The sequence below is a fragment of the Protopterus annectens genome, chromosome 4.part0 (genome assembly GCF_019279795.1).
Source record: "Protopterus annectens isolate FY-2018-M chromosome 4.part0, PAN1.0, whole genome shotgun sequence".
In the NCBI taxonomy this organism is placed as follows: Eukaryota; Metazoa; Chordata; order Ceratodontiformes; family Protopteridae; genus Protopterus; species Protopterus annectens.
The window spans coordinates 1,801,635,384-1,801,660,995 of record NC_056733.1 but is presented as its reverse complement, the minus strand read 5'-3'; the positions used below and the strand labels follow the sequence as shown (position 1 = coordinate 1,801,660,995).

The 25,612-nt window shown below is 38.4% G+C and overlaps 1 protein-coding gene across 4 annotated transcripts in view; it reads left to right on the top strand.

Moving 5' to 3' along the window:
- Positions 1–25,612, top strand: part of GRIA1 (glutamate ionotropic receptor AMPA type subunit 1) — a 2,520,544-nt gene that overhangs the window by 2,105,183 nt on the left and 389,749 nt on the right. For all 4 annotated transcript variants that reach the window (XM_044069490.1, XM_044069489.1, XM_044069493.1 and 1 more), the window contains exon 12: positions 587–785. In XM_044069490.1, coding sequence (XP_043925425.1) covers positions 587–785 — 199 coding nt within the window. The remainder of the gene's footprint in view (positions 1–586; positions 786–25,612) is intronic.

The window sequence follows — 25,612 nt, the reverse complement described above, 5'->3', positions numbered from 1 at the left end:
CACAAAAGATGTCTAAATGAAATATCTTTACCTGAGTTGTGAAGGTAATCATACAACAGTGTAAAGTTAGTACTAAGAAGTCTTGGTAATGGAAATATAGTGCTAATTGTATTAGATGTCGTGCACATGATTTGATATTTAAACATTTTTCATTCTAGAGACAAAATGTTTCTGTATCCCTTTAGCACACTGCAGTGGTCAACTCATGCTAAACTTAATTCAGAAATGCTGAGTTTAACTCATAGGACCATAATTCCACCACATTTGATCAAAGACGCCTACATGATAAAAGTTATAGTTAGGAGGGAATTGCTATGACATAAAGCATTGCAAACTCTATTCCTAGAAAAAAATCTTCCAGCATATAGCTGAAAATATACTGCTGAAATTAGAATGCATTTTATCTGTTTACTCTAACATTACATTAACAATTCAGTAATGCTTTTCTGACACATTTAACTCCAATTTGCATGTATTGTAATGTGATGATGTATGACTTTTCAGGTACTTCACAGTCATCCTAACCCATTTACAAGGTACTTTAATAAACTAATTTCACTTCTTCTTGTCTTGATTCTTTGTGTAGATCCCTTTCTGGTCGCATTGTTGGAGGAGTATGGTGGTTCTTCACTCTGATCATCATCTCCTCATACACAGCTAACCTAGCTGCCTTTTTGACAGTTGAGAGAATGGTGTCTCCAATTGAGAGTGCTGAAGACCTAGCTAAGCAAACGGAAATTGCATATGGAACTCTTGATGCTGGATCCACCAAAGAATTCTTCAAGGTAAGGAGAAATACTTTCCTTAAGTAATTTTGCTTGGTGATGCATTCTGATCTTTCTTGTCATTGTTTACTTTCCTCATTAATAATTTTGACTTTTGTCATTAATCTTTGTGTTCTACACACAGATAGGCCCATATTTATGGAGTGTCATCATGTACTGGATATAACATTTTTAAAGCTTATATTCTCCTGATACAATTGCACATACAATGGAAGAGTGTTTTCTTGTGTACTTATATATTTAGGTACCATCCGTTTTGCATTAGGCAGTTGCTCTGCATTTTCTTCTTTGTTTACTATCACTAGAGTAATTATACTTCTGTTTATAATGAGCTTTATACTGGCTATGGATATGTTGGGGTAGTAGTAGTATTACTAATTTTATTTATGTTTGATATTGTAGTCTGCAAAAAATCCTTGTTTTTATTCCAGGAATGACATTAGCAATACTAAATGAAAACTAGACTGAAAGAAGTAAATAAAACATATGGATAAGTTGCTTATTATAATTATGGCTACTGGATACTGATTTAATTAAGATATTTTTTAAATGTGTCCAGAAATAAAAAATTCAATAAGTAAACATTTACGTCTGGTGAATGGTTACTATCATAATTAAACTTAGAAGTTATTCTGAAGATCAGGTAGGCTACTTTGAAAACTCTGTTGTCTACAAATGTCAAGCAGAACTTTTGTTACCACAGTAATGCCACATCATTCATGAAGGTCTCTACGTATTTAAATATGAAGAGACTCAATCAAGGAGTCAGGATTTCAGTTTGTATGAATAATGATTTATCATTTCATCAATATGTATGCCATCACACAAAGGTTATATAACACAGCCAATAAAAGCTGCTTTCTAACATGGTGGCTACACTGTGCCACACTATGTTTTAGATACCAATAGAGAACAAGTTAACTAACACTTTGAGTCATGATTTTCTTATCAACTTGCCTGTATATATTATGCACAACATGCACACACACACACACACACACACACACACACACACACACACACACACACACACACACATTTAATAAGAAATAATCATCTGCATGTCTATGACATCCTGTGAGCAATAAATAAATAAATAAATAACCCAGTTTTTAACCAGATAGACCCATGTGTTGCACACTGATATTAAATAAAAAATAATCATCTTCTATAGGTGTCTGACATCCTCTGAGATAGCTATAAATATATAAATAAATACTTACATACATACACACCCAGTTGGTAACCAGGTAGGCCTACTGGACACACACAGTCCCTTTTCAGGGGAGACTCAGGGGCAAGGTCTGATTAAGTGACTTGCTCAGGTTCACATAGCAGGTAACTGAGATCTGATTGATATGAACCCTGTACCACAGGAACTGTAGATCACAGCATTAGTCCTCTGCACTATTTTACATTTATTTAAGTAGTGGTGGCTGTGTCCTGGTTGCCCCCTTTTGTACATTGTGTCATGTGTTATGGACCTTCAGTATTAACTAGCTCCTTGTTAGATTCAACAACAGATTTGTATTGTCTCTATCTCTCTCTCTCTCTCTCCTATGCATTCTATATTCAGAAGCTACAAGTCATTCTCCTAGGAATGATTTTTCGATATTTATTGTTGAGTGATTCCTACAAGGGTCAGAACTCACTTTAAATACTGAACAATGTAGCCATTAGTGTGACAAATGAGACAGAAGTATATAACAACTCTGTGTCATTTTCAATTGCAAAGAAAATATTCAAAGGTACACTGTCTGACCTTTCCCTTTGCCAGAGCTTACAACAGCAGATTTATTAAACTTAGTTAGGATAAGTCTGTTAATCACTCCCTTACAAAAAGGTTCTTAGACAAGTGGACCACTGCATCATCTTAACTGTGTAGTCGTTAAAAATAGATGGTTACAGCATACAGATACCAAAAAGATCCTCAAGTTATGATGCTTCTTAATAGTGATTCAGAAACAGAAGCAACAGAATTAACAATGTATTCATCCTGATAGGAGGAGGAGCATTAAAGGCACATTTTTCGCTGCAGAAGGGAATAAATGAACCAACATAAAACAGTCACCAGTAACAGCAAACCATCGTACAGCACCACAAGCAATACCAGTTCTGCATCCAGGTAAAATGGTTTGGCATGCAGCCCCTAAGAGTTGACCCACTTGTTCCGGTTTTGGGAAGTTATGTGGACAGTGACCTAACTTTTGATGAATGCGTGTCCATTATTGTAAGAAAGTCCTTCTATATTGCACAGCTTAGAAGCAAAGTGATTGTCTAGATCTAGGGATGTCATTGCCCCACTTTAATCAGCCCTCATTAGGCCAGTTATTGAATATAATGCCCCCTATGGCATGTATCTGTCCAGACATGTAGCAACTGGAACTCCCACAGAGGTAAGCCCTGTCATTATGCTCAGTATCCTACATATTGCTAAAAGGTGACCTGTGTCTGACATGCAAGGCATCCTCCATCCCAATAATGATGGATTTACCACACATCAACAAGTCAGATGTCATCAGAAATAATCTAAACCTCTTTTGCAACATCAGCAGAATAGTTTGTAGGGACAGTTTTATATAGATATATATAGTTTTTTTTATTTGAATTTGTTTTCCAGGGTAGAGCATGATCTCCATGGAACTTGTTCACACTCAGCCCACAAGTGTGTCTTATTAGGTGACTTGCTCAAAGTCACACAGCTAGGCAATGGAGGCTGAGGGAATCAAACCTTGCTCCTATGGATCATAAGAAACAACTCAGCAGCAACACTTTAATCCTCTAAGTCAACTGCCAGGCAAGTATGCAAGACTTATCTCTCTCACAGAGGATACTGCTACTCTGGAACAGATTCCCCATCCACATAAAACAAACTTCATCCCTGTCCATATTCAAAAGGAAGATGGATGCATGGATGTAAGGAATGCCCCCTGTACTACTAATAGAGAGAGGCAGCTCCTGAACACACTATCCGATGCATGCCCGCCCCAAGAAATTATATATGGTATGATCCCAGTTATTCTCATTTGGAGTAATATACAATTATTGACCATGTTATAGGAAAGGTCAGTCTCTTATTAAATGGGATAGGTTAAGTCAAGCACAAAAAAGGCAAATTGGCTAAGCTTAAATTGGCCCATAGGGGCAGCTAGCCTAGTATTTACCTATGAACTTATAAAACGAGCTTCTTCATATTAACTGCTGTCATATTACCTGCTAGGTCTTGACCTTTTATAAGCAAGAGTTTTGCTTCCTAAACAGCAGTAGTCTTCTCTAGTAGGTGTTGCTCTGTTTGTGGCATGCAGATAATCTTCCCAAATTCCAAGATGTAAAGATAGTTATTTCCAGTAGCCTCTGCATTAAAAGAAAAAAATGTGCAGATTTACAGGTACTATTCCTCTGCTAATACTGAAGTGAGGAAGTGAGCACTCAGGGTCAGCAACCCATCTTATGGTAGCAGTAATATATACATATATATATATATATATATATATATATATATATATATATATATATATATATATATGTATATATATATGTATATATATATATATAGTGAAATGCAAAGCTTGATAAACATCAGCTTTGTAACCTTTGTTTATACATTTATACATTAGGCTCTTGAAATTGGATATACTTTGGTCTCCCAAAGAATCAGAAACAAGGAGAAAGACTGATAGAGTGATTGCAGTTACATTTGTTTTTTGCTTGATGGAACACAAGAAGAATTGGTGGGATTAAATGGCCTTATAGGCAGAGTAACAAGATCTGTGAGAGCTTTCTTCTAACCAAAAAAAATCAGCAAAATGCCAAAACCGAATGCAGCCGAAGAATATAAAGTGACATATCGACTGAAAACTAAAGAAAATGTAGAAAGCTGTTCCACCATAGGAGTTTAATACCAACTTGGTTGAAGTAATCTGTTTTCAAGTATCTATAAGTAGTAGTGATGCATGCATAAAATAATACAAAGATGACCACCAAGATTTTATTAACATGAACTACCATTAACTAATCTGGTCAGCAATTCTTATCTGCTTAAAAAGATGTAGGCTTTTGGTCCTCACTTTCAAGGCAATTGAAAGTTTGTACACATATACAGTAAAAAGCTCTTTTAATTCATCATCTTGTATGTTGTCCTGCTAGAAATATATAGGATCACTTATTATCTTAGTAACCATATACTCTTAGTAGCACACTTCCAATTAATCTGTTATAACAAATACACATTGATGGAGTAAGTTGTCTTATAGATAATGGTAACTTCATTTTTAGTAAAAAAATTTATAAGAATACTACATGCCCATTGGCTTCTGGGCTTAGCATTTGGTAGAGGCATATATAAATGTTTCTCTTTCGGCTTTTTCCTGGTAAGGGGTCGCCACAGCGGAACTCCGGTCTGCTAATGATTGGCAGTAGATTTTTACGAAACGCTGAGGTGCCAGCTCGACGCCTAGCCTTCAACGAAGGTACGCCCATTTACGCACACATGTCTTTTGAACGCTACCCAACCACGGGGAGGACATGCAGACTCCAAGCAGAAGGCACTCCCAAGCCATATTTTAAATTATATTCCAACATTTAGACAGTGCAAAAAAATTATATATTCGATTGCCAGAATTACAGAGTATGGGACTATTTGTACTCATCTATCTGGGTAGGCATCTTAGTTGCTAAATGTAAGTCACAATTTGTATGATTCAAGGGATTCCATACACCTGGTCGAATTACACTCGGTCAAAAAGGATTCCAGGCATTGCACTTCACTGAAAGCTCACTTGGTCGAAGTTCATTTGGTCGAAAATGGAATATAGCCCCTGCCCCACTGCAGTGCAACCCTGGAGTGAGAATATTAAATAAGGGGGGTGTGGGAGGCACAGCCCCCCACATTGGGGGTGTGAGGGGCGTAGCCCCCCACATTATGCTAATAGTTTTTACTAAAATATATATATATATATATATATATATATATATATATATTATATCAATGCATTTCTAATGGATATACCTTATTATAACAGTGAATACATTAAAATTATGTGGGGGGCACCCCCCATTGAGGGGGCTATGCCCCCACACCCCTCTTATTTAATATTCTCACTCCAGGGTTGCACTGCGGTGGGGCAGGGACTATATTCCATTTTTGACCAAATGAACTTCGACCAAGTGAGCTTTCAGTCAAGTGAGCTTTCAGTCAAGTGCAATGCCTGGAATCATTTTCGACTAAATGAAATTCAACCAAGTGTATGGAATCCAATTCAAGGTACAGTAGATCTTGTGGAAAGGTAATAACTTTACAAATTACAAGTGCTCTATACGTGTGCATTTCTCCCAGACTGAAACATTATTCCTCACTTTAATTCACTGTGAAGACACATCTGTTACATCAGGTTACTACATATGCAGACCTGACAGAAAGGCAGAAAGAGGTAGTGTTGTAGCTATAATGTAACAAAGGAACACTCTCAATTTCTCTCTCTCTCTCTCCTCCTTCCTCCAAATATGCCTCCACATCTTCAATAATGCAGAGATACTCATCTCCCTCCTCAGACTAAATGATAGGAAAACCCTCTGTATCTTACCTCTTTACATCCCACCTGATAACAGCAGATTACAAATTGTCCTCACCTAGGCTAGGTTCATAGGTTGGTACTAGGCTATCAGCCCTAGGGCCTATACAAGCCTAGCCATAACAATTCCCTGGCTATTTCTTCCCACACTATTTACTTCCCTGGACCCCTGTCTAGCAGGGTGACTGACGTGATCCCCGGGGTGAATTTCCTATCTCCCACCCAATTGACAAGGTTCCTTTTGAAGAGGGCCAAAGAGTCGGTCTGCTTGACATGTATGGGCAGTCTATTCCAGAGTCTGGGGAGTCTCTGGGTCAGGAACCTATCCCTCCAGCATGTTCTGTTTATTGTGATGACAAGGTTTAGATCCCTGGAGCGCGTGGCTCTGAGAGATTTGGATTTCTTAAAGTGTAGCATGTCCAACAGCTCAGGGTTTGACATGACCTTGTATGTTAAGCAGAGATTGCCTTTGAGCAGACGATATGCAACAGAGTATAGCTGGAGTTTTTTAAGGCGGTTAGTGTAGAGCATCTGCTTTAGGCATATTTTCAATTAAATAAGAATCCTGGATGACTTAAACATAACTTGGCTCTCCCTCACATATGAATGTCTCCTAGTATGACCAGACTTGCACAGTTACTCATAACTCATTCATACTACAACCATACTCAGCAAGTCTAGTACGAAACAAATCAGCACTAGATTAGTTTCTTACAAATAAACCTGATAAAGTAATTTACCAGATTTTTGCCCATAAACACACAACTCTTCAAACTAAGAAATTCCATTTTAAAAAGTACAAGAAACGTTCTTAACCATTCGTACTTCTATAAACTGGAGTATTCTCAAAAATCATTTGCCTGGATGATGCCCTCAGCCAATTTAATGCTACCTTCTTACAATCTGCCACTCTTACTCAGAAAGAGGGCCGACCAAAACAATACCCCTGTCTATCTGCAACAAAAAGAAAATGAATGCAGGATAGATATTAGGCTTGGAAAGTGCAAGGGAATATGCAAGAAAATCTCAAAAAACTCTAGGTGAATTTACAATTAAACCAAACTAAAAGTTAAAAATGATACAATAAATCACTGTTTTAGTTTGAAAAACAGTCACCAAAAAATCCTGTTACCTTCTGGAGCTCTATCAATAAACTTTTATCCTCTGGTAGATACAGCAGCTTAATCTATTCCCAGACACGTACACAGAAAATATTACTTCATTATCTAGTATCCACTTTACTGACACCATAAAATCACTTCTTAACATAAACACTAACCATTCACCCTAGTTTAACTTCCTAGTCTTTGGCAAACATACTTTCTCCATCAACATTGTGTGATCCTTCATCATTAAAAAGCACCTTCTAACACTTAAACCTACCACCCTAACTGCAGATAACCTGCCTGTTGAATACCTGCAAATTACAGCAGATATCATTGCCTTCTCCATCTCACTACTCATTAATAGATCCATATAACAGTATTATGTCCCCTCCCTGTGGAAGAAATCATTCATACTACCTCTGCCCAAAGGGGCAACACAAATGATCTTTTCAACTATAGACCCATAGCTATATACCCCCCTATCAAAAATCATACAAAAATGCATCCATTCTCAAATCCTCAATGACATTCTTACTAAGAAAACCTTCTCCTCTTCCTTCAGCATGGCTTTAGACCAAACCACAATACCACTACTGCACTAACAGACCTCTCTTAACAGTATTAGGACTTTCCCACAAAAGACTTTGAATGTATGTAGCCTACAACTAATAACTTGTGAACTAGTTATCAATACCCATATGCACTAGCTGCCCTTCCATGTGTGTGTGTTTATCAGCAGCCTACCGCAGACCCCTTGCCTCTATCCCCCCTACGGTACGACTTAACCCTAGAATACAGCATTTTACCAATTAAAGGTAGTAACAACATTTATCCCCAGGCTTTGTTTCGCTTTTTTTAACCAAAAGCTGGTAGATATCTATAACTCATACTCCCCATTTCTATAGCTCCTACAAAACTCTAAACAATACTTTCCCTTACAGTTTGAGTTCAACTTACCTTCTTGCTCAGATCTTGTCTTGCAATTACTGATACTTTCTTGCTATAATCAGTTCTCTTGCTCTTGACTGCTCCATTGGCCCTTCGAGCTCACTCCGCTCCTCTACCCTACCCCCATTCCCACCTACCTCTGACATTATTTCCTTTATACTAAACTCTTCCTCACCACACCCCTCCAAGCCCCACCCAACCATCCCTGTCCTTCCCATCCCCCTCACCACCATCCTCCTCCAACTCCACCCTCCTCCTCCTACTTTACTCTCTACTCAGTATACCTCATCCCCTACCCCTCTCCCTCACCCTATCTACCTCTAGCATCTACCTCAAACAACTACTCCTTCTTGTATATCCCTCTTCTCACACTAGTACCTCTCACCTAATCTACAACCCACTATGCTATTCCACTCCCTTCTTCTGACACTACTAGCTACCTCCACTCTTACAGTTTTATACAACCTCACCTCCTACACCTTTCCCATTGAACCCTTCTCTCACCGACCCACTTCTTCTTGTCCACCCACCTTCACGCAACTACCTCACTCATTCCTAAACTCAGTGCCCTGCACTGGTTTCATTACCTTAACTCCACACATAAAACACAGTTCAAGCAAAACAACTCACAATAAAGGAAAACCCAAGTGCCTTATACTCTTTATTCACAAACCTCACACAATTCCTTCTCTCCTCTCTCTCTTGCTATCAGGTGACATACATCCCAACCCTGGTCGAGCTCAACCTGCTTCCTCAGCTACTACCCTCAAACATGCCACCACACCTAACCATAATATCCCACCAAAACACATATCCTTTCACTCTATCAAAATGAGAAGCATAGTAAATAAAATTACTGACTTCCATTCCTGGATCTCACACAACTCTCCAGATATAATAACCCTTAGAGAGACCTGGTTAAAACCTCACATCCCCAATAGGGACATACTCACTCCTGGTTATAACATCCTATGACTAGACAGAACAAAAAGAAAAGGTGGTGGTGTTGCAGTCCTGTACAGAGATAACCTCACACTTACTCTGATACCTTCCCCCCGCAATTCCCCTGCTGAACTCCTTCTGGCCAACTACAGAATAAACCCCCACAACTCTCTATACATAGCTGCCCTCTACATCCCACCCAGTGACAACCTGACTGTACTTGAAATTTACTTTCCACACTCGCCTCAGACCTCCACAGTGAGACTATTATAATGGGAGATGTCAATATCAACTAGTCCACACTCACAACCATATCCCCCACTACCTCCATAAACCTACATGGTTTCTCTCAATTAGTCACAACTCCAACCTACACCACCAAATCCGCCACCCACTTCTCCATACTTGATTGGATCCTTGTATCCCATCCTCACAAATATCACTTCCCTGAAACCCTTCCTGATACCCTTAGCAACCAGTCTCCTACCAAAGTTCTCCACTTTACCCAACACACCATCAAACCCCACATCTTTAAAACCTGCTGTAAGGTAAAAAGCTTTGACTCAAACAAACTCAACTATCAGCTCTCCCTTATTGACTGGACTTTTCTCAAACATTTACCCCTTGAGGAAGCAGTCATGGGATTTAACAACACATTCCTCAGCATTTTAAACTCCCTGGTACTCTTACGTAAGATCAGGATTAAATCCACTGTGTCTCCTTGGCTTACTCCTTCCACTCTTTCACTAATGGCACAGAGTGACACTCAGTGGAAACTCTGGATCAAAATCAAACTGCCCATTCACCTACAACAATACAGACAGCTTTGTATCCAGGCTAAGAAATCAAACAAAGATGACAAAAAAAATGACTATACTAACCCCCCTAAATCACACCTTTACAGCCCCCCAAAATTCTGGCATACTATAAACAATATCCTACATCCAGGAAACCCATCCACCCCGCCACCCAAACCCCACACTTACTCCTCTCCAAACTGCTACTAACTTCAACTCTTACTTCAAAGAGTCCATTAGCAAACTTACGAATCACTCCACCACCAGCACCACCCCTCCTGCCCCCCCAATCACCCTAACCCCTTACCGACTTTCAACCTACAAACAGTATCTACCTCTTACATAAAATCACTGCTCCTTAAGCTCAAACCTTGCTCTCCCTCCATAGATGGTCTCCCTCCACTTTTTCTTAAACTAGCTGCTAACTCCATAGCCTACCCATCTCTATCCTCATAAACAGATCTTTTACTGAAGCTACAGTCCCAGTCATTTGGAAAAAGTTTTACACTGTACCTATCCACAAGGGAGGTAATGCCACTGAACTTACAAACTACAGGCCTATCGCAATACTATCTCCCCTGTCCAATATCCTGGAAAAATGTGTACACAAACAAATTCTCCAGCACCTCACCCAAGACAACTTAATTACCCCCACCCAACACGGTTTCCGTCCTGGCCGTAGCACTTCTACAGCTCTCATCTCTTTCATAAATACTATTGTTCAAGCTAGGGAACAAAATAAACTTGCATCTTGTCTCTTTCTTGACCTATCAAAAGCATTTGATACTGTCCACCACCCATTACTCTTAGATAACCTCTCCCACCTATACCTATCCCCTGCCACTATCTCCTGGTTCACTAGTTATCTTAGTAACCACTCCCAGTCCATCAAATGGAATTCATCTATCTCCCCAGAACTTCCAGTACAGATGGGAGTTCCCCAAGGATCAATCCTAGGACTACTCCTTTTCAACATTTTCACCAATCAGTTATCTAGCTCTACTCCTCACTCATCCCTAACGCAATATGCTGATGACTCCACAGTCATCACTATTGCAGACACACTTCCCTTACTCCAGTCTAAAACTCAGGAATCCTTCTTGTCTGTCGAGACGTGGCTCGACCAAAACCATCTAATCCTAAACCCAAAAAAGACCAAACTCCTCCTCTTTCTACAAAAACAGTGACCCACCTGAAACCAAACTTCTCCATCTTCTCCCACAACAGCACCCCCATTATGGTGGATAATCACACTAAAGTTCTTGGGGTCATCATTGATGACCAGCTAAAATTTGATCAGCATGTACTTAACAACATCAGGAAAACCCACCATAAACTCAAGCCTTCTTTACAGAAACAAAACCTTTCTCTCCCCACAAGCAAAAATTGCTCTATCACATGCCTACCTTCTTCCAACCCTTTTCTATGGCTCTCAGATTCTCACCAACCTGCAGACCTGTCTTATGACCAAACCTGAATCCACCTTTAACAAAGTAGCAAAATTTGCCGCTGAACTTCCCTACTCCTCTCACCACTGTCTTGCTCTACAAAAACTGAAATGGTTAGAACTCCCTCACAACTTTACTGTCTACCAGCTCCAAATAATCCATTCTATTCTATACCAGCTCACATTCAGCCCCACAATATCACCCATCATCTCATCCTACACCCCCAGCTAGGTCACTCGGGAGCTCTGACCAACACCTTCTGACCAAAACCAAACTCAGCATAGGCAAAAACGTGTACAGCTATTACCCTGCCAAACACTGGAATAAACTCCCATTAGACATACGTAACACTACATCCAAACTTCTATTAAAAAAGACTGTGAGAAATCACCTTAGCTTAAATAAACTCTGTCTCTGTTCTCAACCCCCCGGCTAACCCACCTTTCCAGCCCAATCTCTCACTTCTCTTTCTCCTACTAGTACCTAACACTACCTCCTTCCAAACTCACCCTCCCTTCCCCACTAAACCCTTTCCCCTACTCCTACCCCAACTGTCCTCTACTATTTCAATCTCCTCATCAGTAGAATGGTCAACTAAAGTGCACTCTTAGCTCTCCTTCACTGCTACCCAGTCACTCCTTACTAGCTTCCTCTCTCTGCAGTTTAAATTCAATCTCTCCTGGACTACCTGCTTTATGTACATAGCTAGCCAACAATGTTTATAATCTGTAATCAGTATTATCATTGTATACTTGTTTTACATTGTTAGGCATTTTTTTGTGTAGTTGCAAATGTTTTTATTCTTATAACTTGCATATATTTTGTAACTCTGGAGCTTTTCTCCCCGGGTCTCCACTGAAAAAGGGCCTTGGCCCAGATGGACCAACCCGGTCAACAAATGTCAAAGTAATTAATTAATTAATTGATTGATTGATTGATTGATTGATTAATTATAGCCACAATACAGCAACCACAATATAAACCAATGTACTGAAACAGCCACTTGGATGAACAGTAAAAGGCACTTTATTAAAACAAAGCAAACATAACTTCTCTAACGCCGTGACTTTACTGTCTTTTCAGAGTATAACATTCCCCCACCAAACACTCCATATTAAGTACCAAACACTCCAATTACATCATTTAACAATAAAGCAATAAAATAATTTAAATAAAAAATCTCCAGTTAAGCTCATTATTAAGACCCTTAGGGGACATGGTATCAAACTTAAGAATAAACATTGACTCCTTTTTAAGGAGCCTTATAGCTATGTCCAATATATCATACAAATTACAATAAATCTGTTCTAAGACAGTGACTTGTTGACTCTCCACCTGTCCCTTGTGATAACCCAGAAAATGTACAGCAATAGGACTCTCTGTTCTTCCTTTCTTGATGTCCCTTATATGTTCCTTACGCCTAGTTGAAAAAAAAACTCTTCCTTTCTCCTATCTAAAACTTTCTACATGGGCATTTTATAGCCTATATTATTTCCTCACTATCACAGCTATAGCTGCCCTGTATTTCATACCTTTTCCCATTAATAACTGGGAAACTATCAACCACATAAGGACAAACTATACACTTCCCACAGGGACTTCTAGATTTAAATGAAATTGCTTAACGGCAGCTCACCACTGGCATGCTAAATTTGCTATAGACCAAGATGTCACTCAAATTTCTGCCCCGTGTGCATGATACTCTGTGCTGATTTTCTAAAATAGAGCTTAATTCCTCACTTCATAATAAAATACCAGAAAATCGCTTGACCAGAATAAGCATTCTTTCTGAAAACACTGTATATCTTGTGACAAAATTAATAGGCTCCCTACTCTTTATTTCATTATTATTTTTCTTCACCAAGATGTCTTTATTCCCTTGACTATCATGTCTTACACTAAATTCCCACACCTTTTGTTGACATTCTCTTAATATATTTTTATTACACCCTCTTTTGTTAAACATATGTATAAATGTTTCCAGTTCCTCTCTAAATTTCTAATCCTCACTACACAATCTTTTCAACCTTAAAAACTCACCTTATGGGAGAGCTTTTAAAGTGTATGGAGGATGACAACTCTGTCCATGCAAAAAATCTCAAAACTCCAAAAGGGTGCGTTCTGGACCAACAGGAAATAGTATCCAAATACGGTAGCTATTACAGCAAAAAGATAGATCAAATGCCAAGTAATCAAATTCTTTCCACTTTATTTAAGCTCTAAACTCAGGCTTTTCATCGGCTAACATGCCAACTTCTTCAGAAGTAAATATACAAACATTTGTATGTTTACTTCTGAAGTTGGCATGTTAGCCGACAAAAAACCTGAGTTTAGAGCTTAAATAAAATGCAAAAAATGTAAACCGTCTTCAAATTTCCTGTATACCCTAATTTTAATCCCTCTAGTTACAATGCTTTCCATCTGAATATTCAAAAAAAAAAACTTTTGTACCTATTTACAAGCCAAAAAAGGTCAAATAAAATTTTCATTCAAAACTTTTATAAAATGATCCACTTTTCCTATTCCCCCTTCACATCCAAATATCAGATCATCAATGAACCTAAAATATTTAATTACATGTTTCCTAAAAAAAATCTTTACTATAAAGTTGTTCAAAAAGACCCATAAATAGATTTGCATACATGGGGGCAAGAGCCGCCCCCATAGCTGTACCTTGAAGTTGTTTATATAAAATACCATTAAATTCAAAAAAGTTATTATTCAGAAAGAAAGCAATTAATTCACTAATAAAGTTTGTTTCAGGATTATCACCTAAAAAATGAAATAAAGCCTCCAACCCAAATTATGATGAATACTAGTGTATAAACTTACTATATCTAGTACCACAAAATACATATATTTTACTTTTTCCATAAAATCAAAAATGTCCTGAATATAAGACGGTAATTTCAAAACTTTCTGTAGTAAATATTCATGTAAAAAACAAGACAGATTCTGGGTAAAATATTCACAGGCTGAAACTACAAGTCAACCCAGAGGGCAGAGGGTCCTGTAAACTTTTGCTTATTTTATGTAAGCAAAAAAATTGTGCCATTCTGCAATTCTTAATAATAAATCTATATTCCACATCTTCAAAGGAGGAATAATTAAGTCTGTGCCCTTTATGCAGCAGCTCTTTAAATTCCCCGAGTGCTTTCCTATATATCCAACGTCACTACAGCATAAATTTCCTGATTATCTAAATGTTTCAAGCACATGTCCAAATAATGAGCATAATGCATTACGACTAATTTACCCTCATTGGCTACTGGTTTAAATATAATTTCCTTCTTTTTACCTAAATATTTAATACTTTTCCATTCTTATTTCCACAAATTATAACTATTTGATTTATTATCACAAAAATTGTCATATTTCTTCTCTGTATTAAAATTCAATGATGTAGAAAAACATTGAATAGTCACATTTCTAAATGGGGTAAAAATTGCGTTTTACACATTACCTTACTAGTGTTAAGTTTACAGTATGCATTAAAATCACATTCCGACTCACATGAAAAAAAACTTTCATTGCTTACATCCATATCACTGTCAGTGGAAACTTCTTCATCACATATTATATTCATTTTATTGTCCCCTTTAAAATATTCACGTAAATGTAACTTTCTAACCAACCTGAAACGTTTACATTTCATGTCATAAAGTCTTGGCAAAACAATTGGGACAAATTTAAGCCCCATATTCAGTGTAGAAAAACATACCCGACAAATTAACTACATAATCCAGTCTGTTGTCTATTAATTTATTAAGCAATAACCCATGCCTGGGTGTGCATAATGCTGGATTTACCCACGGTTGGTGTGGTTTAGTCATGAGGGTGAAGCCCGAGTGACCAAACAAAGACAACCGTGGGTAAATCCAGCACTACCCACACCCAAAAGTGTGTTATTGCTATTATATAATGACATTATTTAAGAAAAAAATACTTTTCTTAAATAATGGCATTGTATAATGCCTCCTTGCTGTCCTTCCATGGCTTATAGGGATCCTCTTCCTATTTCTGATGTACTGGACTTGCGTATGGGACTTGCATTCACACGCATACCCAGTACATCAGTGCTTCAAAAAATAAGCAACAGAGAAAAGAAGATCTCTGTTGCTCTGTTTTGTTCCTTTTCCTTTTTGTAAATAAAAAAATAGTTTGGGGCAATTTAGGGGTAGGAGAGCTGCAATCCTGACTCTTCAGGTATGAGAAAGACAGCTTGAAGAAAATACAAGGAAAATCAGGTATGTTAACAAGTACCTGATTCCCCTTGTATTTTCTTCAAGCTGTCTTTCTCGTATCTGCGGAGTCTGGAGTACAGCTTTATTATTATTATTTTTTTTAATAAAAAAATTAAAACTTGGACAATATACAACAGAAAAAAAGTCCGAGCAACTGGACCTTTTCCTTTGGTATATTGTCGGATTTACAACCGGCACGCTGGCCAATCAGCGTGCACATTTTGGAATATTAATGGGGGGGGGTCATTGTATAATTTCCATTTACCTCTTTTCGAATATCAGGAATTTGCTTGTCCTTTTCTATTATTCCCTGATTCATACTCCATATGTCCCCATGAACATTTATGATAATTTCCTGGTTGCTCCTCATTCTGATGAAAAGTTTTTTAAAAACCACCTGGATTTTTGGCTGCTGGTAAAGGGGGGTAACACATTCCTTCCTTCATCTTTTTCATATTCTGTAAAAACTACCCAACTGTCAGATGAAAATGAAGCTCCATGCTGGTTGTTCCCTTCAAAAGCCGGCTGGAATGCCACGTGACAACATGAACTATGTCGTCGGGAGTTAAGCAAAAAAGCCTGATTCCGTTCATAATCATGCAAGTCCCGTACTAACTTTCTCCTTTTCTGATCAATCACATTCTTCTCGAACTCCATTAGCCTGACATTTGCCTGGGTCAAAAATATTTCTAAACAGGTGGCATTAGATTTTTGAGTAATGTCCATACAAAAGAGTTTTGATATTCTCTTTTAACTTTTGTTTTTTCAGCTGATCTCATTCTACCAACATGCTAACCCATTCTAAGCTGCATATATGTGCTGCAGCAATCCATCGTGTGAGTGGAATTTTTCCCATTATCATCCATTAAGTCAAACACTGTGCAAGGACCTTTAACCACTCTTAAGCTCCTTGGAGTGATATTCAGATCAAGATAACGCTGAAGGCTCTGTATATTAAAATAAGTCTAAGTCTCCTTCTGTATTACTCATTCTAATTTTTCACACAGGACCTGAACCTCTGCAGTCATAAAGCAGTCCCAACATTTCCCCACCATCAGAAATGGATTACTGGACATCTTGTTTCTTTCCTACCCCATTCTATCCAGTAATGTTGGTAGTACATCCCCATTATTATGTTGTCCATTATTAATAGCACTACCAGCATTACCAGCCAACAAAGTTCCCCCATCGTGACCACAATGTTTTCCGTACTCCTTTGTGTATAGGGTCTAATGTGGCATCTCTAAAGACCCTCAGCAGTTGTATAAAGGAGTCAATGGCCATCCAGAAAAACAAAAGAATAACCAAAGCAATCACGATATAAATCCAGTGTACTGAAACAACCATTTAGAGGGACAGTAAAATACACATTATTAAAACAAAACAAATGTAACTTCTCTAGTGCCTAGACTTTACTGTCTTAAACCTGATAAAATGTCATCCTCAGGCAATTTACCAGATTTTGCCCTTAGAGACACAACTCCACAAACTAAGAAATACAATTTAAAGAAGTACAAGAAACGTTCTTAACCTTTCTTACTTCTATAAACTGGAGTATTATCAAAAATCATTTCCCTGGATGATGCCATCAGCCGATTTAATGCTACCTTCTTCAGTGTTCTAAAGAATCTGACACTTTTACTCAGAAATGGCCAAACAAAACAATACCACTGTATATGTGCAACAAAAAGAAAATTAATGCAGGCTAGATATTAGGCTTGGAAAACATGGTAATTTAAAACAATACAAGAAAACCTCAAAAAAACTCTAGATACGTATACAATTAAACCAAACTAAAAGTTATAAATCACCATTTTAGCTTCCAGAACAGTCACCAAAAAATCCTGTTACATTCTGGAGCTCTATCAAATATCCTTTATCTCCTGGAGATAGAGCAGGTTAATCCAATCCCAGACATGCACACAGAAAATATTACTTCATTATCTAGTATCCACTTTACTGACACCATAAAATCACTTCTTAACATAAACACTAACCATAAACCCTAGTTTAAATTCCTAGTCTGTGGTAAACATAATACTTTCTCTGTCAACATTGTCTGATCCTTCATCATTAAAAAGCACTTTCTAACACTAAAACCTACCACCCTAACTGCAGATAATCTGCCTGTTGAATACCTGAAAATTGCAGCAGATGTCATAGCCTATCAATACTCATTCATTTATACATATAACAGTCTTATGTCCCCTCCCTGTGGAAGAAATCATTCATACTACCTCTGCCCAAAGGGGCAGCACAACTGATCTTTTCAACTACAGACCCATAGCTTTATACCTCCCAATCAAAAATCACACAAAAATGCATCCATTCTCAAATCCTCAATGACATTCTTACTAAAAACCTCCTCCTCTTCCTTCAGCATGGCTTTAGACCAAGCCACAATACCACTGCTGCACTAACAGACTTCTCTAACAGGATTAATTATAGCCACAATACAGGTAATATTGTATCTGCCCTCTTCTTGAACCTATGTAAAAGCCTTTGACCATGTCTCTTCTAATAAACTGCTTGATCTGTCGTACTGTAATCTCTTCTAGTTTATCAGCTCCCTGTCTAAAAGATCCCAAGTTGTTAAATGGCAATCTAGCATCTCAACCTGTTTACAAGTCTCTGCCTGTGTTGCCCAAGGCTCTACACTAGGACCACTCCTGTTTAATGTATTTATTAATAATTTATACACTGCCTTAGATTTGACAAACTAGTTCAGTAGGCTAGTAATACAACCTTTATCTGTTCTGCCCTAAAATTCCATTCTTCTTCAACAATTTACACAAGAGTCATTTTCCTTTCTAGAAAGCTGACTAGAAAAATCATACTTAACGCTGAACCAAAAAAATATAAAAATCCTTTTCTGTCCTAAGTCTTATACCAAACGCAAAGCTGAATTTCAAATCACATCTGCAAATAACACAAGTATTGAAGTTGTCTCCAGTAGTAAACTACTAGGAGTTATAGTAAGCATCACCGTGACAATCAACCTCAACATCCAGCAGGCAATCAAAAAAAAAACACATGATAAGTTAGATCTGCCATATAAAGCCAAACAGGCTGATAACACTAGCATCCACCTACCTGCTGCTTACACATCTGTATGACTCTCCTGTTTTCCCCAACCTCCAATCCACCCTGATTACTAAACTGTCATAATGCTGTAATAAAATAGCCAGATTTCCTTGCAACAAGACATCCTCCATGCATCTCTGTATTGTGATCAGGAACCTGAACTGGCTTGAACTACCTCACCTCCTCAATTACTGTAAACATCAGTTTGCATACACTGAAAAATGTCCTGCTCCTAAGCTACAACTCACATCCACCAATAGAACACTCAGCTACACTGACACACATCTCTTCCCAATTCACAAAGCTTAGAACCAAACACAAAATGTTTTTTTTTTTTTTTTTACTCCCAACTGTATCTCAAAATCCTGGAACTCAATTCTTCTTCCAATCAGACTCCTAAACAATGCATATCTTTTCAAAGATAAATTAAAACTGCCCCTGCTTAATGCCTGGCTATGCCTTCATCTACTTCTCAGGCTAAATTATTCCTTAACTACCTCTTCTAGGTGCACGTACATGTCAGTGACCATTTCTTCTCAATGATTTTTCTATCTCTACTCTTCTCATGAAAAAATGCATATAATTATATCTGATACAATATACCAATATTCAGCTGCACCCAGTGATGATGATGATGCTGCAAAATATACTTATTTTATAATTATCTGTTGTATTTATACTCTTATTGTATGTAGTGCTGCTAATGTTACCTTAGCATTCTGTATGTTGTCTAACTATTGCTGGAAATAGTTCTGGAGCTTTATATTCTGTATGTTGTATATGTACCCCTGTTATTATTCCTTGTAGAGCTTTTCTCCCCAGGCTTGTGCTGAAAAAGGGTGCTAGTTTGTCCAGTCAGACCTTCTTGGTAAACAGATGAAAAATAAATAAATTGGCACACAGTGACTAAACCTCCCACAAGATCAGTAACAGCATATCTGATGTTTCTCAACTTTGGTTTAAGATCATGCGTAATTCAAACTCTGCAAAAATGGAGCAAGCTGCCCCATGTTTACAACATACTTTGTGGTATGAAGGAAAATTAAGGGGGGATTTGGGGATGGCTTTTTTTTTTTACTGTCTATTTCATCGGTGTCTGATTAATTTAAAATTATATATTATTATAGGGAAGTCTTTAATCCTTATATCTGATTCTGAACTCATTAATGCTTCTCTTTGTAAAATTGAAATGACTATGAAATCAGTTTGATTTTGAATTAATCATTCTTATGACAGTGTGACTGCCTGTTACTGCAGGAGCAAATGTTACTGGAATGAGGATGACATAAAGTGCTGTATAGCTTTATTTTGTGGCCTGTGTAGTTGCAATCTAGTTGACTGAAGGGGCAGATGAAAAGCACATACAAATATAAAGTCAATTACATCTACAATATAGTTTGCTCTAAAAAATGACTTTATGTTTCTTGCAACTCTAACAAGCACAGCGTTACCAGCAGCAGTTTAGGACCCTCTAAACTACTAGCAGAAATGGCATAACAGAACAAACCCATTCTCAAATATGTTGTTCCAGGACTAATAGTATTATAGGGAATTTATTCAGTCATTTGTGCTGAATACGTTTCAATTTTAATATATAGATAAAAGTGGGATCTCTAATGAAATGTCATGTATTTCAGAATCAAGATTAAAAAAAAAAGTCATCATTATCATTATATCTTCCTTCATCAAGATCAAAAGCATCATAAGAAGACCATCTAAACTTTACCATAATGGCAGGATGATACAATGAAAAACTCAGTATCACAATGCAGTGCAAAACAATTCTTCATGCATGAGAAGTCTGTGACTGCTGCACACAACTTTGCTTTTCTGTGTTTGTGACTGCTGCATATTGCTTTGCTTTTCCATGTCTGTGACTGCTGTTCACCACTTTGCTTTTCCATGTCTGTGACTCTGCTCACCACTTTGCTTTACCATGTCTGTGACTGCTGTGCACCACTTTGCTTTTCCATGTCTGTGACTGCTGTGCACCACTTTGCTTTTCCATGTTTGTGACTGCTGTGCACCACTTTGCTTTTCCATGTTTGTGACTGCTGTATATTGTTTTGCTTTTCCATGTCTGTGACTGCTGTGCAGCACTTTGCTTTTCCATGTCTGTGACTGCTGTGTATTGTTTTGCATTTCCATGCCTGTGACTGCTGTGCACCACTTTGCTTTTCCATGTTTGTGACTGCTGTATATTGTTTTGCTTTTCCATGTCTGTGACTGCTGTGCAGCACTTTGCTTTTCCATGTCTGTGACTGCTGTGTATTGTTTTGCATTTCCATGCCTGTGACTGCTGTGCACCACTTTGCTTTTCCGTGTTTGTGACTGTTGCGGAGCACTTTGCTTTTCCATGTCTGTGACTGCTGTTCACCACTTTGCTTTTCTATGTCTGTGACTGCTACAAGCACTTTGCTTTTCCATGTCTGTGACTGCTGCGCAGCACTATGCTTTTCCATGTCTGTGACTGCTGTGCAGCACTTTGCTTTTCCATGTCTGTGACTGCTGTGGATCACTTTGCTTTTCCATGTCTGTGACTGCTGTGGATCACTTTGCTTTTCCATGTCTGTGACTGCTGCACAGCACTTTACTTTTCAATGTCTGTGACTGCTGCATATTGCTTTGCCATGTCTGTGACTGCTATTCACCACTTTGCTTTTCTGTGTCTGTGACTGCTACAAGCACTTTGCTTTTCCATGTCTGTGACTGCTGCACAGCACTATGCTTTTCCATGTCTGTGACTGCTGCGCAACACTTTGCTTTTCCATGTCTGTGACTGCTGTGGATCACTTTGTTTTTCCATGTCTGTGACTGTGCGCAGCACTTTCCTTTTCCATATCCATGAGTGCTGTGCACCACTTTGCTTTTCCATGTCTGTGACTGCAGTGCACCACTTTGTTGCTCCATGTCTGTGACTGCTGTGCACCACTTTGCTTTTCCATGTCTGTGACTGCAGTGCACCACTTTGTTGCTCCATGTCTGTGACTGCTGTGCACCACTTTGCTTTTCCATGTCTGTGACTGCTGTGCACCACTTTGCTTCTCCATGTCTGTGACTGCTGTGCACCACTTTGCTTTTCCGTGTCTGTGACTGCTGTGCACCACTTTGCTTTTCCATGTCTGTGACTGCAGTGCACCACTTTGTTGCTCCATGTCTGTGACTGCTGCTCACCACTTTGCTTTTCCATGTCTGTGACTGCAGTGCACCACTTTGTTGCTCCATGTCTGTGACTGGAGTGCACCACTTTGCTTTTCCATGTCTGTGACTGCTGCTCACCACTTTGCTTTTCCATGTCTGTGACTGCAGTGCACCACTTTGTTGCTCCATGTCTGTGACTGGAGTGCACCACTTTGTTGCTCCATGTCTGTGACTGGAGTGCACCACTTTGTTGCTCCATGTCTGTGACTGCTGCTCACCAATTTGCTTTTCCGTGTCTGTGACTGCTGTGCACCACTTTGCTTCTCCATGTCTGTGACTGCTGTGCACCACTTTGTTGCTCCATGTCTGTGACTGCTATGCACCACTTTGCTTTTCCATGTCTGTGACTGCTGCTCACCACTTTGCTTTTCCATGTCTGTGACTGCAGTGCACCACTTTGTTGCTCAATGTCTGTGACTGGAGTGCACCACTTTGTTGCTCCATGTCTGTGACTGGAGTGCACCACTTTGTTGCTCCATGTCTGTGACTGGAGTGCACCACTTTGTTGCTCCATGTCTGTGACTGGAGTGCACCACTTTGTTGCTCCATGTCTGTGACTGCAGTGCACCACTTTGCTTCTCCATGTCTGTGACTGCTGTGCACCACTTTGCTTTTCCATGTCTGTGACTGCAGTGCACCACTTTGTTGCTCCATGTCTGTGACTGGAGTGCACCACTTTGTTGCTCCATGTCTGTGACTGCAGTGCACCACATTGTTGCTCCATGTCTGTGACTGCTGTGCACCACTTTGCTTTTCCACCCCCATTCTTCTCCAAGATTGAATAGAGAAAAGGGAAGTATTTATAAAAAGGGAACTAAACTTTTCACTCTCTGTGTGTCTCATTGCAGTGAAGATTGCAATTACAATAGTTATCCCAAAGCATTATCTGACTTACTGAAACACTGAAACATTGATATCAGCACTCAATTAAAAAATGACAGTTTGCGTATTGAAGAAAAAACAAGTTGACACGTCACAATGTTTCATATAAAGTGCAATTGTAGTGAAATCTACTGTCTGACAAGTTGCTGTATTAGTTGAGTACTCTTGCCCTCTTCATGTCCAAGCTATGAAGAGAATATTTTGTGAACTTAAATTATACCAAGGAAGACAGAGAGAAGGGAAAACAATTAGAACCAGAACTCTGTATGATAAAACGCCATAGTTATAGCTATACACATCTTACACCATTATGCATTTGGGTGGTGGGTAACATGAGAGTGTGCTACAGAGGAGTTGAAATTTTACTTTCATCTGAGTGTGCATTATTTTCTACAAATTAAATGATTGTTTACATGTTTTGCTTTGAGCTGAAATGACAGAACAAGGCAGCTGTCCATCTTGTCATTATCGGGATAGAAGGAGGAGACAGTTGATATTTTAAGCAATGAAGTATAGTCCCCTTAATTCAGAAAATTCAGTTTAATTTAAATAAAATGGAAACACATTTATATATGGATTATGTTAATTGATAAAGCACATCTCCCTTGTTTAGAAGACAGGAAAATCATTTGTTAAGGAAATCACTGCACTTTCCCCTTAATACCTTCTAAATCCTATGCATGCTGGAAACGTAAGCTTCATCAGTAACAGTAACTAGTGCCCAAAACTGCAATATTACGCAGTCGGTTGGTATTGTACTGGCTACAAAGTATTTGAAAGAATTGTTTGCAAGTGTATATACATGCCTGTTTTCTTCCTTCTTTATCCAAGCATGTTCTTTTTTCTCATTGCGACTACAAATAACGTGTTGCTCTCATTTTCTTTTGGCTTTACGTAGTCTTCCCCCACTTTGTCTCTTGTACTAATACCTATATGCAGAATTGTCATACTGTGTACTGCTAACTGTGAACCTGTGAACAGTTATTACTCTAACAAGCACAGCTTTACCAACAGCAGTTTGAGTCACTCTAAACAACAAGCAGACGTGGCATAACTGAAAAAATTGATCCTCCAGTGTTTTGTTCTAGGGCTAGTGGTATTATAGAGAATTTATTCCTTCATCTGTGCTGAATAAGTTTGAATTTTAATGTGCTGATAAAAGTGGGATCACTAATGAAATGAATCATTCATCTGTTAAGTACGCTGTGTAAGGAGAATATAGCACACTGGTTATCATCATGTCAGTACTTTCTTCCCAGGAAACCAGCCCATTATCTTCTGATTAAACAACTCCTTCAGTCAGGAGTGAGACGTTGTCCCAACAACTTTGTGTTTCTGTTCATCATTTTAAGTGGAAACGATTACTCCTTCAGGACCTTGACACAATCCTTAGTCCACAAGTAAGACTTAAAAGTATTTATTAGAATAAATGAACTGTAGGGTTTGGAATGGGACTCACAACAATGTATGGAGGCCATGCATGGCTTTTCCCATCTGAAAGGCTCAAGCAATCACCTCCTACTTAGCTATTTATTGTTATGCAACATGGAAAACCATTCTTACTTAAATTGTTTCCAATCAATAAAAGCCCTACTTATTATACCAGCACCTCCTTCACATTTCACATGCTAAGTGAACCTCTAGTATTAACTCTTATGTTGTGGCTATATTTGCTATCAGGTGCCTGTGTATTTTGTTTAATACCTACATATTTGAATAACTTTTCTTACATACCCTTTTGAACACAGTCTCAGAACCTAAATTTCCTAGTACTACTTTCACAAATTGCTCCATATCTGCCATGTACTAGGGAACATATATTACACCTCTCAGAAAAAAGCCTTCATCTTTAATTAATACAATAACTGTTTCCAGGATTTCCTTTATCCAGATAGTGGCATCCCTCAGCAGCAGAACAATTGTCTTTCTCTGTGGTAATGCAAACTTATCTAGGGCATTATCCTCAAAACCTGCTTCTTGATCAAAGTGATCTAATCTTCACTCCCTAAACTGGCTTAAAATACTACAGCTAAATGATGTTTGTATCAGCAGTAAAATCACCCTCTTTCACAGTTGGAATACTGTCTGTAATACTGATATTGCTGATACAACTAAGATCTGGTTGTTATTTTATACAAGGAACTCTGAAATGATCTCACCTTGCTACTGTTCATAGGTTCATACTTTCAAAGGCAAGTACTTCGCTAGCTGCCATTGTGTACCATTTTAAGCCTAGCCAATTTCCCTTTCAAAGTTGAGAATCAAACCCTGTACCTTGTGACTGCAAGGTAAACACCTTAACCATTATACCAACCCCCGATCCCTTATTTTATTTTTTTTAACTGTGACAACATACATGGAGTAAGAAAAGTAGCTGTCATTTGAGTGTTAAGCTGTGGCTTGCTCCCTATGCCACTGCCACAAAGTCTTGAGAATGACCACATACTTCTTTCAGAGTTAGATGGACAATCTCTGTTGCACTCATGTATGTATGCTGCACCAAGGTGATTATCATAAACTTAAAATAAGGGCACTTCATCATCTCACTAAAAATATAAAAGGCAATATTCTGAACATAAGAAATGCTTGTTTTAACAGGAAATCT